Raw genomic sequence first — 15,970 nt, 5'->3', positions numbered from 1 at the left:
AGTGGGAGGGAGGGAAGGAAAAAGAATAGGTATCCATGTGTTTGAGTATGTATGTGTGCGTGCGTGTGTGTGTGTGTGTGTGTGTGTGTGTGTGTGTGTGTGTAGGGCTTCACATGGGAAAATACTTTATACTGAGCTCAAATCCTAAGTCCCAGTCTGTTCTTAAAATAAGAAACAGCCTGAGGACTGCTTGATGTTTCCAGAACCATATAGCTAATTAGATGACCCAAAGCCATGTTTTCTGACTTCTGAGCCTTCATTTTCCCCCCTCATTGAACTGTGATATTTCTACGATGACAATCAAAATGAACTCGGTGGATAGTGTGCGTAGCATTCTGTAGGGTGAAAGAAATCCTTAGAAAGTCTTGGAAATTAGGCTGAGTTAGTAAAGTTCTTAGGGGAGCAAGCGGCCTGGGCCAAGGTCGGCATGATGTTCATATGTAGGAGGCCCCAAGAAATCTTGTATGGGAGCACTGGGGAAGATGAGGCCCCTGGGAGGGTGGGAGCACTAAAGAGAGGTGAGGCCCGAGGAGGGTAGGAACTAGGCCAGGGCTTTAGTTGGTAACTGGGGATGTGACCGGGTCAGGGGAGTTTGTGCCTGTAGCAAACCTTGATTTCCCCAGATGTTGGCTAAGGCTACAGTTGAACTGTCCTCAGGTGAGTCCTCTGAGTGTGTGAAGATGTGAGTGAAGAACAGTAAAGAGTTCCCTAAGCGACAAGGTGGACAGGTACCAATGATGCTACAGATACAGAACGAGCTACAGTTGGTGATGCAAAAAGTTGAGACTTTCAAACTTTGATGACCTCACTTAATAAAAAGAGGCCAAGGTTTTTTAATGTTGGTAGTGGTGATGTTGTTGGTAGTGATGGTGGAGGAGGAGGTGGTGGTAATGGTGGTGGTAATGGTGATGGTAATGGTAATGTAGGGTTGGAGGTGGGGATGTTGTCAGAAGCTTAAGAATGATGGGAGAGAGCCGGTGATAGTGGCACATGTCTGTGATCCCAGCACTAGGGGAGGCAGAGACAGGCGGATCTCTGTGAGTTCCATATCAGCCTGGTTTACAAAGTGAGTCCACGACAGGCAAGGCTACACGGAAAACTAAGCATGCATGCATGCGAGAATGAGAGAGAGGGGTGGGGTGGGGAAGAATGGTGGGGGAAAGTTCCAGGTCCCTTGCTTGTTGGAGAAAAGATGAAGAATTTGAACAGGACAGCTGAAGGAGTGGGTAGGACACTGGCACTCCCAGGCAGTGTCAGGTGACAGGTGAGAGAAGACAGTGTCCTCTGCAGCAGCAGGAAGCATGACTCCGAATGAATGCAAGGGTGGCCGAACTCTCTGGATCTTATTTTCACATAAACGGCTACTTAGGAGTTTTGTAGTCTTTTTTTTTTTTTTTTTTCCTTTTCTTTTCTTGTCGTTTTAGCAATTCCTTGGTTTCTCAGTCTAGACATAGTTGTAGATGGCACTGTGTGTAATGTATCCCAATGTTTTGTTTTTAAAAGAAACTTCATTGTTCTGCCCTTGATGAAAGTGTAACAGTTTGGTTTTCTAACCCACAGAGACTTGAGGGCAGTGTGTAACTTGTGACTTGTTGGGGATCCTTTCATTTTGGAATGAGAATTTTGTAGATAAGTCAACAGGTTGTAGCAAAACCTATAGCCACAGCTTCAGGCAGTGTCCTGCGCACAGTTTTAATCTGTCTTGAACTTTTGCTGCAGTTCTCTGACTTTCCAGGTCCCATGTGGGGCTCGGATTATGTGCAGTTGTCTGGGACACCTCCTTCCTCGGAGCAGAGTAGCAGCGCCGTGTCTTGGGAAGAGCTGAAGGCCATGGACTTGCCCTCCTTTGAGCCCGCCTTCCTCGTGCTTTGCCGGGTCCTGCTCAACGTGATCCACGAGTGTTTGAAGCTGCGGCTGGAGCAGAGGCCTGCTGGAGAGCCCTCTCTCCTGAGTATCAAACAGGTGTGTTTCCAACACTGTTTAACGGGAAGCCATTCAGCCCTCACACCCACCTGCTAGAGGTTGAAGGGCCACGTGGCTCTGACTCACAGGGCAGCACAGTTGAAGAAAGGCAGGTGAGTCCGCTCACACAGCAGGTCCAGAGAGGACATGTGTTTGCTTGTTTGGTCAAGTGTAGACCATAGTGACTAATGAGGTCATTGGAGAATAGGCTCCTTGCCACTTGCCACTTGAATAGAGTGTCCAGTTGACACTCTACATACACCAGAGCTTTTCCACATCCAACCCACTGCCTTCACACTATCTCATTTTTCGTTATTGTCTTCCTTGTCCACGTGGCCATAGTTCTATCTTGTCCTCTGTATTACAGCAGGCAGCTGAGCCATGCTAGTCAAATACCTATCTCCATCTCTCATCAGATGCTTCAGATAAAACCCTGTGGGACAGGGTGGAGTCTGTGTCACTGATGGGGCTCTTGTAATGTTAAGTAGCAATTTATGATAAAGCACTTCCAACAGTGACAGTACTAGGATTGGTGTAGTATTTCAGAGAAAAACAAAGAGAGAATAGAAATTTTCTGTTATAAAAATTCAGGGATCATACAGCGTCTAATATAGAAAAGTAGGCACAGATGCTTTTAGGAGATTTAGCTTGTACAGACTATTTGAGAAACATTTAAGGGCTTTTATCAGTAAAAGCAGTCTTATTTCTTGTTTTAGACAAATTGAAAAGCATAGAAAATAACAGAAATTAAAAAATAGTCCCCTGTTCTGGCACTCGAGATGACCACAGAACATGTGTTTCCGTCCAGTTGTCTTCCCTGCACACATACATTTCCCATATATAAAATCAGAGTGAGAGGGTATGTCTTTGTAATGTGTGTGTTCATGCACACACGTCATTCTTCCCACTTGTCTCTAAATATGCTGTCAAACCAAGACTTTAAATGGTCCAAGTGTTTCCCAGATGCCAGTGTATGGACACACATGTGTGGGTGAGTCCAGGTGCATCTCTGATTAATTCTTGGTTCAAATGTAGCAGCAGATAGTGGATTGCCCCGTTTCTAGAGTCTGGAAAGCCACAGCCTTTGTTTCCTAGCCAGTGCCCTGGACCTCCTGGTGGCTGTTGCTCTGAAACTCAGGGTGACTGTGTGAGTTTGCCTCACTGAGGCCCTGGACTGTAGCTGGAGGGCATCGTATCCCAGCTCTGATCATGCAGGGCTTCTAGGTTGCCTCATCTCTCTATTCTCTCTCTGCACATCACCTGCTACACTGGGATGCTTCTGTCTCGAAGTCCTTTTCTCTTTTCCCTGAGTTCTGTCTAATTTCATCAGGGTAAGTTTAGAGTTGGCTTGGTTTGAAGATTTTTGTTAGCAGGTAAGCAACACACCTCAATAGGTAAACTATGCTGTTACTCAGAAGCCACCATTTTCTGTGGTATGTTATTTAAATCTTGGTTCTGTTTAAAATTCCTATTTCATGAGATTATTTTTCTTCTGCATCTTGTCTTACGGTATACATTGGTAAAAGTGGCCTGATTAAGGGAGATTTGTTTTCAGTATGACCTGATTTATAAGATGGACTCAAGCTGAGCAGTGGCCACTGTGTGGTGTCTTACTGTGCTGTGGATGGCTCAGCTGTCACACACAATGAGCTGCTCAGGAGCCAGAAGCCATTTCGGGGTCCTCAGAGGCAAGGTCTCCTTGGGACGTTTATGGGGGAATTTGTGAGGACCAGCAGCCTGTGTGGCAGGGCATGAGGGTGACAGCTGTGTCTTGTGTGTGCTCTTTTGCAGCTAGTGAGAGAGTGTAAAGAGGTCCTGAAGGGGGGGTTGCTGATGAAGCTGTATTACCAGTTCATGCTGCAAGAGGTTCTGGATGGCTTGGAGAAGACCGACTGCGACATGGATGCTTTTGAGGAGGACCTGCAGAAGATGCTGATGGTAAGGGAGGGATGTTTCTCGGTTCGTATGCTAGATGAATGTGGCAGTCTGACCAGCCTCTTTCTGTATGGCAGTGGATGACTACCCTCCCCCCAAAAAAAACATTTAAAAAATTCTCAATTTTTTTTTAAGTTGACATTTTGGTCTAGCCTTAATGCAGTCTATTGTTGATTGTAGGGGAGTTCATCTTATATTAGAAAAAATATTAAAATTGGTTCTTGTCATCCTGCATCTGGCAGGAGCCTGGGCTTTGTCAGGTATTCTCCCAGGAAGCTGGAGCTGGGCTGTGGAGCATGAAACCAGAAGTGCATGCTCTGAGCAGAAAAGGGTGAAGCACTGGGGCCAAAGACAGAACCCCTTTTGGTTGTTCCATAACAGCCTGTAATTGAGGCAAGCTCAAAATCAAGAAAGACAGAGGTGGGAGCCTGGTTTTGTCCAGGTGGACAAAAATGGCTGCTTTGGGAATGGTTGGCCACTTGCTCTCACAGAGTGGCACTGCAGTGGGCAGAGTGTGCTAGAAAGATGGCAGCAGCAATTTGCTCTGACATGCTGGTAAATGGCAGAAGCTTGCTGCAGCCAGCATCATGTGGCAGACTAACCATCAGCCAAGTCCCAGGGTCCAGCGATGAATTCTTTGGGGAGAAGGGGAGCCTGTCCTATCCCCAGAATAAACGACAAGTCTCAGCCAGTTGTGGTAAAATAGATGATGCTGACCCCCTTTATTTTGTGTGAAACAGGGACTTATAAACTTTGGGCAGTGAGAGGGGTTTTAAGGGTGAATGATTTTGAGTCAGTGGGGCTAGGGGTGCTAGGAATACTTGATTTGTATGTAAAACACAGCCCTGTCAAAAGAGGGGAAAGTAGTACTTAATTATCCTATGGGTGGGGGAAGAACTGTGGGTAAAGATCATTGTTTAAAAGCCGAGACATCAAGACATCTCATTAGCATAGGGTGGGTGTTTCTAGGAATCCTTAGGGGCTTGCTGAATGGGTTTCTTATCAGGAAAGGGTTGGGCTTGTAATCTCCCTGAGGGCTATGTGATGAGCCCTCAGATCTGGCTGAGAGTGAACCCAGCTGAGAAAGGGAGTCAGTGATAGTATACACTGAGCTCAGTGGCTATCTGGAAATGCCAGACTTGAACTTTAATAGCAGGATCCCATAGGTTCTTACTTCACCCAATCTCCAAACAGTAGCCCCTTTTACAATTTCTGAGATGGGTGCTGGGGTCTTTGCATAGCTCAGGAAACAGTGGAGAAAAAGAGAACACTTCCGGTGGGGACTGGCGATGATAGCTGCTTCCATTCCTGCATGTCCAGGGTTGTGACAGTCTGCTGAGCCTGGGACTTCTCAGCTGCAGGCATGTCCACAGAGCGCTTCATCTCAGAGATGAGCCAAGGCCTCTTTGCAGAAGCAGGGCTTGCCAGTGGCCTGATTGGCAGGCTCAGGCTGGGTGTATCCCTTCCGCACAGATCCTATCTTGTACCTGCTCAATGTTTCTAAGCTCAGGCTATCCATACTATCTTTCCTGCCAGAACCGACCCCTCCTTTACCCACTTAGGACCTACTTTCTGGATGTGTTTTTCTCTAGTTACAGAGAGAGTCCTTTGAACTCTCTCAGCAGTTACAGTTAGACTTGTGCTGTAGCACAACATGTAAACATGTAAACAGGCAGAAGCATCGGGAGGTGAGGGCTGGCACTTGAAAATCTTTCGTGTCCCATGTTGTGTGTTGGAGTTCATGTGTAGGAAGAGCATCTGAGATCCTCAGGGATCCATAGGTTGGTGTCCTGTCCCGGCCAGAGTGCAGCACCCCAGGGAGCAGAGGGGGAAGCACTTTGCCAGCCACGTGCAGGTCCATCCTGCCCACGTTGAACAGACTGGCCTAGCTTTGGAGCTATTGGCACAGGGTGGAGGCTCACATTCTGAGTGGCCGGCCTCCCAGCCTCAGTAGGAGAGAAGGAAGGTGACGGGCAAAGGGGTGTTTGATGGCTGCCATACTGTGAGAGCTACCTTGTTTGGAATTGTGTTCAGTCGTTTGGAGAGCACTTAGGAGGGCAGAGTGTGTGAAGTGTCTGCACCCAAGACACTGCAGATTTCGCCAGCCACTGAGAAGTTGTGTGAAGCAGCACTAAAGTAGTTCTCACCACTTTGCCAATTAAGCCAGTTGAAAAGATCTTCTTTGGTCTCAAACCCTCTTTGGTGGGCTTCAGAGGCACTTTTAGTGCCTTTTGCCATGTAATGGTGGGGATACAGGCTGATAAGCCATACCCCCTTTCCTGCCCTCAGGGTATCTGTGTCCCATGCTGAGGTGAGAACTTTGCAGCAGTTGTAGGAAAGTGTAGAGTTCAATTTGGCTTTGCTGCCTGTGGCTTCTGTGAGTCAGACTGCAGCATCTTATAGACACCAGTGTCCTATTGTGTGCTGGAAGGCTGGGGCGAGGGTCATGCTTTGAGGACTGAGGGAGCCCAGTGTCTGTCTGTCTTTCTATTGGAGTGAAAGGATACATTGGCTCTTGGCAGGCACTCAGGTCATGTTTGCCCACACATTCTCTTGAAACTCACTACAGACAGGAAACCAGCCTGAGTATCCATCTTCTATAACAAAGCAGCTATTAATTAGTCCTCATGTGCAGACTGCATTGTAGACTCTGAAGATCCTCCCAGGCCAGAGCTGCAGCCGTGGACTTCTCCCACTCAACCTGCCCCCTGGAGCTGGGCTGCAGTGGAGGAGCGGGAATCAGCAGGTCACAGTGTAGAAAAATTACACTTGGGCCTTATTGGGTGCCACATCATCATAAAGAAACAGCCCATGCTCACCTCCAGCTCCAAGGATGTGACTCGGTGAGGGTTGGAGCAGCTCCTGTGCTGTTGCCAGAGGACAACTTGCCAGAGTTGATTCTCTCTTTCCATCGTGTAGTCAGTACCGAGCCATCTTTCTCTTACACTTCTCACACACACACACTGGATGTCATCATGGCATCTCCACCCAGACTGTGTGTTTATTGTCTTTTTATAACCCAGACCGGACTTGCTAGTTCTGGGATAATCTTGGCCTTCTGATCCTCCTGCCTCCACCTCCTGAGTGCAGGATTAAGTGCATTTGAGAGCATGTCCAGTTTTGTGTGGTTCTAGGGAGCAAGCCCACGACCCTGAGCATAGGAGGGTATAGCTTCACCATCTTTGCTTTTGTTAGGTCTCATACCTCACTCGCCGCCACTGTGCACCTGCTGCTGCCCTGTGTGAAGAGCTCTCTTACACTGACCCGAAGCAGACAAGGTCTGGCTTCAGTAGATGACAGGATAAAGGGCCTCATGGTGGAGGTGGTGACGTAAATCTTAAAGGGTGGGCTGAAGCCCTGCTGTGCTCTCTAAACTTAAGCTCTGTTTTGTGAGTAAGAGTAGGAAAGAGTGGTTGTTTTAAAGAACAGTGGGACAGAAGGGACCCAGCTCTTTCTTCCCTTGAGCACACATTAGGCAGGTGTTCCATGAACTCTTCGAGGATGAAGCCACCTTACAGGGAAGCCAAGAGGAGGGGACTGAGAGAGGTGAAAGGGCCACCTGGGGCCTGCCCTGGAGAGGTGTGTTACAGATGGGTAAGGAAGTTCAAGATCCATAGAGACTGGGGTCTTTCTTGTGTACAGCTCCAGCCAGAGTAAACCTGAACCTGCAGGATCCTTGGCTGCAGGCTAGCGAGTGCAGGACCACAGCATTCAAAGATACAGAAAACTGCCTGGAAATAAGTAATAGTCTCTCAGTCTGCTGGCTGAATGGTGTTCCTGAATCTCGGGAAAAAGCGCAGTGAGCTCTTAAAGTGTAGCCTGGTTTAAACATCAAACAAAACCTCCATGAAACTCAAGGATAAAGAATGATAAGAACGTCAGAGTCGAGAGGAATTCATTCTGCTGTGGTGTGCACACTTAGTGCACAGTAGCTCAGTCAGCCCTGGTGTGAGCACTGGAGTGCACAGCAGTTCAGACGGCGATGGTGTGTGCACTTAGAGTGCACATAGCTCAGTGAGCTGGGGTGTGTATATTTGGAGTCATGGCAGTTAGAGGCTGAGGCAGGAGGACCATGAATTCAAGTCTAGCCTGGGCTACATAGCAGAACTAGCCCAAGAAAAGAAAGAAGTGGAGGAAACAGGGAGGGAGGAGAGGGAAGGGAGAAGGTCACCTTGGGGTGTGATGGTGTGGGGAGTGCTTGGGAGCTGGGCAGCGAGGCTAGCATCACTTTTTTCATGGCAATGTCACCTTGAGTGTGAGAAGGTGGAGTTGTGTCTTCGAATTCCGATGCAGAGAATACATGGCTCAGATATTTTCTGCTTGTCCAGCTTATCCATTAGATCAGAAAATGCACCAATGGCATGCGTTGTAGCAGCTTTCTTTCCAGAGCCTGGTCAGAGGAAAGTGCTTCGTTTCTTTTCTTGTCATGGCTTCTTTTCTTGTTGCTGGAATAAAATACTAGCAAAGCAGTTTAAGAGAGAAAGGGCTTTTTTGTGGCTCACAGGCCAAAATACAGTCCATGACGGCTGGGATGCCAAGGTGGCAGGAGCCTGCAGATACTGGTTACAGATTCACAGTGAGAGAGCGATTGAATACAGCTGCTCAGCTCTCTTTCTTCGTTACATAGCTGGGTCCCAGCCAGGGAATGGTGCCTCCCACAGCGGACGGTCATCCTAGGTCAGTGACCACAAACAAGGGAATTCTCCACTTTAGGTGATGTAGTCAGGAACCCCCACAAGCATGCCAGGGGCCCGTCTCACAGATGTTCCTAGATTCTGTCAAGTTGATGATCAATGCTAACCGTCACACACTGTAACTGATGGAGAAATCAAAGTGAGGATTTGGGAGTAGTAAAGCTGTGTTGATACTTGTAGTGGATATAGTCTCAACCTTAGCTCACCGGGATATTCTTTCTCTGTGTCATAATTTGTATGCAATAAGCCTTGGAAAATTCATGTCACAAATTTGGATGTCAGGAAGGGTTGGTGGGACATGTGCTAATAACTCTCTTCAGCTAAAATAAGTAACCAAACAAACACACAAACAAACAAACAAAAACCCCAGTAACTTCTCAAAGGGACCATGTCCATGTTCATGATAAATGTTTTTATGTGCTTTTTTTTTTTTACATTATTGCACTTTTCTGTATTTTGTTATTATTTCAGTTGCTTTGCAGGACTCTGAAAGGCTGTAAATGTGTTGCAGAAGGTTCCAGAGGACTCATGAGTTGAAGAAGAGTCCTTATTTAGACATCAGCTGGCTGTGGTGTGGTCTTGTTCCCCAGCATGCCATGCCTTCCATGGTTCCTCCTCACTCTTCTGGTTTATATACAGGTCAAGTTCTAAGTTGCTAGATCCTCTGAAACGTGTTGTTTTATTTTATGCTAAGGTATACTTTGATTACATGAGAAGCTGGATCCAGATGCTACAGCAGTTACCTCAGGCTTCCCATAGCTTAAAAAATCTGTTAGAAGAAGAGTGGAATTTCACCAAAGAAATAACTCATTACATCCGGGGAGGAGAGGCGCAGGCTGGAAAGCTTTTCTGGTAGGAATGTTGTGCTTGAATTCCTTCCTTTCTCGCCCCTCCCACATCCCACAACTCTCTTGTATGTATTCAAATGTCAGTTACATGAAATCTCCCAGCCCTGCATTGTGTGTGTGTGTGTGTGCGCGTGTGTGCGCGCGTGCGTGCCCGCACTCTGCTTCTCACCTGGATGGTTCTGCTCTCCAAGGGGCCTTCACAGTGTGTGGAGACATGCTCTTATCATCTTGCTGGGGAGAGTGCTGCTAGCATTGGGTAGTAGAGGGCAGAGTGCTCGGGCTCCGTTGCAGGCACAGGACAGTAACAAAATGTGGGTCTCGAGCCTGTGACACTTTATGAGTCAGCCTCTTGCTTTTGTGTTGTTGTTCATAAAAGGGAGGAGACTTGGGTCCTGTAAGGGTAGAATACACTGGTGTGTGTGAACTTAGTGGGGACACCAGACTCTTAAGTTTTTCGTCTTCCTTGAGAGTAGTTTGGGAATGTCTGTATAAACACCTTACATACATTGAAGGAATAGGAGTGGAACTTGGAAAACGTGAGGAAGGAACAGTCCCAGACTGCTTATTCTGGGGAAATGAGCATCCCTTTGGATCAGGCCCGTTGTAGATGCTGGCAGGTTCACTAAGTCCTGACACTGACACAGGATGAGACCAGGTACTTGTAGACCCACTCACAGCCTGCCGCTGCAGAGTTCCTCTACTTCTTACTCCTTTTACTACTTTCGCCTCTTTCTGTGCAGCGTTTGCACTGCTCAGCCGCGTGCCTCTCCCTTCAAGGCGTGTGCACCGGCTCAGCTCTGCGTTACTCCCTGGGAGGCGCGTGCCTGGCTCAGCTGTGCACCCTCTCTGTTGAGGGTTTTATCCCTGTGTGCACCGTTGCTTCTGTGTAACAGGAGCCCAGTAACTTTTAAATAAGTGTATCCTGATGCGTTATATAATGTTCCTAAAATCCTTTTTTGATCAAGTCTCCTTCCCACGCAGACATTTTAAAGCCTGCCTGCTTTGATGGCCAGGTGATTAAAATAGCTGGCATGGTAGCCCCGCCCTCCAGAGCACAGCCTGACCTCTGCTTCTGGGTCTTTGCCAGCTATTGCAGCGTGGGCACCTCTGCTTCCTTCAAAAGCGATGGTTGCCTTTTCTGGACATGCTTTGTGCTTGACACGCCTTCATACCTTGATCAAAACTCCTGGCCCCTCCTCAGTTTTCTTCCCAAAGATCCATCAATTCCCCTTTGGATAATCCTGCCAACATTCAGCCATTGCTTGTAGTGGGGCCTTTCTGTCCAGGAGAGGCTTCACTGCCAGCTTAATCTGGTCTTCTCATGTGATACCAGCCCTGCCCTGTTCCTTTTGCCCATCTGATGATGGTTGCATACTTACACACTCTCTCTCACTAGTTCATCACTGCCTTTCAGCAAACACTGACAAGGTCAATCGTGATAATGGAGGCTTACCACAGTGATTTACCCTGTTCTGTGTGCTTGGGCATTCATTAATACTAGTGTTGAAATTGTTCATTGAGACAGTTCAGCTGTAGAGTGTTTGTGTTCATCAGCTGTAGGAGATAACCTCGAGAAAGTTTAAAAACATGTATTTCAGTGCTCTTTGCTTTTCCGTCCTATCATTTGGTTTGTTTGAGGCATCTCATGCCATTTTGAACATTTAAGCAATAACCACATGACTACTACAGACAATTTATTGCCTGGGTTTATCCTGAGTGCTGTGTAATAGAACAAAGATGGGCTGTGCTGTCATCTAAATTGCTGTTTTCTCATCAGTCATGTTGTGCTAAGAGAAAACTCCCACTGGTTTGTAAGTGTTGCGGTAACAGCTGATTTTCCTTCTGCTTTGCTGTTTGTCCCTAGTGACATCGCTGGGATGCTGCTGAAATCCACAGGGAGCTTTCTGGAATCCGGCCTGCAGGAGAGCTGTGCTGAGCTCTGGACCAGCGCTGATGACAACAGTGCTGCTGATGAGCTAAGGTTGGCATCATGCTGGCTTTCTGGCCACTTCTTCCCTCGGAGTTCTATTTCCCCAGTGGGAATCCGGAGAGCTTTGTTCAGACTGGAGAGTGATGGACGGGGATTGTCAGTGGTCTTCTGGTTATGGCTTTCTATGAAAAGGTCTTCACAGGCAAACAGACTTTAATATGATGCAAACAGTGGCTATTAACTGAAAGTGGCTGCAACAAACTCTGCTTCCAGAGTATCTTTAAATGTTCTGGAGTATCTTTAAATGTTACACTTCTGTTCTTTAAACCCTGTAGCAGCCCGTGCTACCTTTTAATGCCACATGCCACATTTCTGTTGTTTCTGCGTGGCTTATGCCTTCTGTTGCTCATTGCTCATTAGGGTAAATACATGAGCCATGGCTAGTCTGTTGATTTCCCTCCAGTGTCCTGCAGTTGCTATTGAACCATTGAAACTGTCCTCCCTCCCTCCCTCTCTTCCTTTCTCCCTTTCTCTTTCTCTCTCATTTTCTTTCTGTCTTCCTCTGTCTTTTTGCCTCTTTCTCTGTGAGGACCAGTGTGTGTGCCTTGTAGTTTAAGTTGTAAGTCCGAAGTCCACATGAGAATTGAAGACTGGAAGCAGTGAACTGGGCAGCAGCTGTTTGGATACTCAATTTGTGTGCCAGAGGTGGATCTCGAAGGACCCTCGGTGCAAGAGCATTGGTGCTCCACTAGACCTGCTCTGTGGTGTCTTGCCCCTGTGATCAGCTATGGTGGCAGCACTAGGCTACACAATTCGGCATTAGGGGCTAGTTGTCTCCACCACACTGGGTGTGTATTTCTTTTCAGTTATTATGAGCTCGAAGAGCTTGTGATAGTGACTAGAAAATTAAACACACTGCTTGTTACTTGAGGGGTAGTTGACGTCCCTGCGCACATTGAAAGTTCTCCAGTTCTTACCACAAAGCCCTGAACATAAGGCTTCTGAGTATTTTGCCCACATTCTCAGTAACTGCTTGTTCCCAGTGATGAAATCATGGGCGCTGTTTGTTGCTATGCTTTGACATTTGCTGCCTGTTTGTTACTAGCTGCTCTTGTACTCCAGTGTGAACTAACAAACTTCACTCCTGCAGGAGGTCTGTCATAGAGATCAGCCGAGCGCTCAAGGAGCTCTTCCATGAAGCCAGGGAAAGGGCCTCCAAGGCACTGGGCTTTGCTAAAATGCTGAGGAAGGTGAGTCCACCACCTGATCGCTGCTGCCCTTTCCCATGCTTTCTCATAAAGCTGACCCTAAAGAATTTTCTGTTCTGTGACCCTAGGACCTGGAAATAGCAGCAGAGTTTGTGCTGTCCGCCTCGGTCCGAGAGCTCCTGGATGTTCTGAAAGCAAAGCAGTATGTTAAGGTGAATCCCCAAGATGCTCTTGGAGTCCTCAGTCTCCAAGGCATTCTAAAGAAGCTACTTGTTTGTAATGTTCAGAGTTCTGGGCTTTGGAGGCTGCATATTGACCCTACAGGTTTGCAGAAGAACACACTTCCTTATACGTAACTTTCTTAAAATGCAAAGAATCAACCACAATGTATAGTACTTGTTAACTTAGTTGTGTGTTATAGGTTATTAATATTTACTATTGATATATTTTTTAGTTAAGCAGTGCTTATACCTAAACCATTTGTATACCCAAATCATCACACAGAGACTAGGATTTATTTAACCTAGAGCACAATGCTGGGCAATAGTTACTCCATCCTAAACCTCTAAGCCCTCAAAGCCTCCTACCATTCAGATTTCACCCATTATACTTGTTTTAGTCATATCTTAGGTCCAGTTCATCTTTCCTCCTGGTTCCAAGTCCTCTCCTGCAGATCTCTGTTCTCTTTCTCCTCCCCTCCAGAACAGGATGTCCCACCCTATTCTCTCCATTGCACAGCACTGGCTGGTTGTTTAATTTACAATTACAGAGAACAAATGGTGGCATGTTTACACAAACTTGAGACAGGTGATGCTTAGAATACGAATCACAGTGGATTGAGACCAGATAGTGGGATAGAGAAATCAGCATTTGAATGAACCAGGGTACATTGTATACATTCTATGAGACATTACACCAACAATTGTGCATATTTCATTGTAAATACATATTTAAAATAGTGTCTGTAATACTGAATATAAGCAATATCGCCAACTTTGGTAGTGATCTTAGTGTTTGTCCTGAGGTCTTCCGCAGTCCTGAGGTCTGTGTGACTCTTTGACAATGGTTATCCTGGTCTTCATCATAGTTATTTCTTGGGCATGACTTTACTCCTTTTTAAGTTGTTTGAGATTTGTCACTTTGGGACCTGCGTATGACATGTCATTGGCAACTGTATGTCAAGCCTAGAGTATCTTAATTAGGGTTTCTATTATTGTGATGAAACCATGACCAAAGCAATTTGGGGAGGAAAGGGTTTAATTTGTTTGCACTTCCGTATTGTTGTTCATCTGAAGGAAGTCAGGACAGGAACTCAAACAGGTCAGGAACTTGGAGGCAGGAGCTGATATAGAGGCCATGGAGGGGTGCTGCTTGCTGGCTTGCTCCTCAGGACATGCTCAGCCTGCTTTCTTACAGAACCCAGAACCACCAGCCCAGGGATGACATCACCCACAATAGACTGAGCCCTCCCCCATCAATCCCTAATTAAGAAAATTCCCTATAGGCTTGCCTACAGCCTGATTTATGGAGGCATTTTCTCAGTTGAAGCTCCCTCCTCTTCACCCTGTCATGACATTACATCCCATATTAAGGTGACCCTGCCTCCTAGAACAGCTGACAGTAGCATCACAGGTTGTTCTAGGCACGATGTTGGACATGGGACAACAGCGGTGCCCGGTGCCCTGTATCTGGAGAAACTTCAATACTGTCCCCAGTCTCCTCCCAGCCCTTCTCCCTTCTTCCTTCAGCCTCACTCAGCTGAGGTACTTGCAGTTCAGCTTGCTGTTGGCACTCATGGCTCTCCCAAAACCCACCCTCTTCCTTGAGCCTGTTTGCCTGTCCACTCCCATTCTGAAGCCCCTATATTCACTATATAGCCTTGAATTCACTGTATAGCCCAGGTTGGCCTCAGATTGATGCCTTCTGAGTGCTAGGAATACAGGCATGCACCTGTGCCCTGGCTGCTTTTGACCTCATGTTTCTTAGTTTAAGAATGGGTTATTTCCTTTCCAGGTACACATTCCTGGGCTAGAGAATTTGCACGTGTTTGTTCCCGACAGCCTTGCTGAGGAGAAGAAAATCATTTTGCAGCTGCTCAATGCTGCCACAGGAAAGGACTGCTCAAAGGATCCGGACGACGTCTTCATTGATGCCTTTCTGCTCCTGACGAAGCACGGGGACCGAACCCGGGACTCAGAAGACACCTGGGGCACGTGGGAAGCACAGGCTGTCAAAATTGTGCCTCAGGTGGAGACTGTCGACACCCTGAGAAGCATGCAGGTGGGTGGGCCTCGCCTGCCATCAGCGAGGTTGGAGTGCCAAAGGGAAACAGGCTACGCTCCCTAGAAACAAGCCTGTATGGTTTACTACATGAATTGTTAACATGATTGTACTGAAGTATCCCGGCAAGTTTGTTATGTGTGTCAGATTGTACTGGCGTGTGTGAAATGACCTGCATATTTGATTTATACCTTTTTGTTGCGTTCGGTCAGGTAGCTTTACAAGTTGTCATTTCATTGGTGAGTCATCCTTCCAGACAACCCAGTCCGGAAGTGCCCCTGAAGAGCAGATATGGTGCTGCCAGGAGTGCTGCTTAAGTCTCACTCGAGCTGTGACAGACACCTCATCGGTCCAGGGCGGGTTTTGAGATTTAGTGATTGCCACTGCCAGGAGGCTCCTCACCAGCTTAGGGACTGTGAGAGCAGGGCAGGTGTTCACACTCATCTGGAGCTCTGCTGGACCATTGCCATGCCCCCCCGACCCCCCACCCCCGTGTGCCCAGCTGTTCTTTCTCTTGCACTCTCAGTCAAGCATGCCCACTTCTTCAAGTCAGAATTGTGACAGTGAATGTAAGTGTGCCTCCCACTTGTAGCTAACCACCAGCTTGGCAGCCAGGCTTGTGTTCAGCAGATGCTCTGTCTGCTGTTCTCAGGACCACTGGCACAGTCCAGCATCATTGCCTTTCCCGAACAGTCATGCTTTCCTGCTTCAAGCTCCCCCTCCCCCATTCTCCAGTTAGGTTTGTGGTCAGTTTCAGAGTGATGATGGCAACACACAGATCCCCTAAACAATGGAGTAACTCTCAGTCTCTGAAAGGTTAACCTTATGCAGTCCTGACCCCTGAGAGATCAGCTTCAGGGCTCTCATCTTAGCCTTGTCATTCCCATCTTCATGGGCTGATCCAATGCACACAATCTGTGTGTGTCCCACCCTTTCCTGGTGGAGTGTTGGGTTCTTCTTCCATTTGCTGCAGAGCTGGGTCACCAGTGCTTGCTGCCCTCCCCTGTGGGCTGGGCCTGCAGATGGTCCTGGCCAGAGGGCTATGATGGTGCATGGTCATCTTGACGGTGGCGCTTTTGGGGCTGGGGTTGCAATATAGTGGGAAGCAGTTGC

At 47.4% G+C, this 15,970-nt stretch overlaps 1 protein-coding gene across 3 annotated transcripts in view; it reads left to right on the top strand.

Annotated features, from left to right (window-relative positions):
* The window catches only part of Map3k4 (mitogen-activated protein kinase kinase kinase 4), a 92,981-nt gene that overhangs the window by 53,013 nt on the left and 23,998 nt on the right, over positions 1 to 15,970 (top strand). For all 3 annotated transcript variants that reach the window (XM_021647740.2, XM_021647741.2, XM_060373515.1), the window contains exons 4-10: positions 1,720 to 1,962; positions 3,754 to 3,900; positions 9,286 to 9,443; positions 11,304 to 11,420; positions 12,520 to 12,619; positions 12,706 to 12,789; positions 14,591 to 14,857. In XM_021647740.2, coding sequence (XP_021503415.1) covers positions 1,720 to 1,962; positions 3,754 to 3,900; positions 9,286 to 9,443; positions 11,304 to 11,420; positions 12,520 to 12,619; positions 12,706 to 12,789; positions 14,591 to 14,857 — 1,116 coding nt within the window. The remainder of the gene's footprint in view (positions 1 to 1,719; positions 1,963 to 3,753; positions 3,901 to 9,285; positions 9,444 to 11,303; positions 11,421 to 12,519; positions 12,620 to 12,705; positions 12,790 to 14,590; positions 14,858 to 15,970) is intronic.

The sequence above is a fragment of the Meriones unguiculatus genome, chromosome 20 (assembly GCF_030254825.1).
Source record: "Meriones unguiculatus strain TT.TT164.6M chromosome 20, Bangor_MerUng_6.1, whole genome shotgun sequence".
Classification (NCBI taxonomy): Eukaryota; Metazoa; Chordata; class Mammalia; order Rodentia; family Muridae; genus Meriones; species Meriones unguiculatus.
Note: the sequence above shows the minus strand (reverse complement) of the source record. Positions and strands in the feature narration are given on the sequence as shown.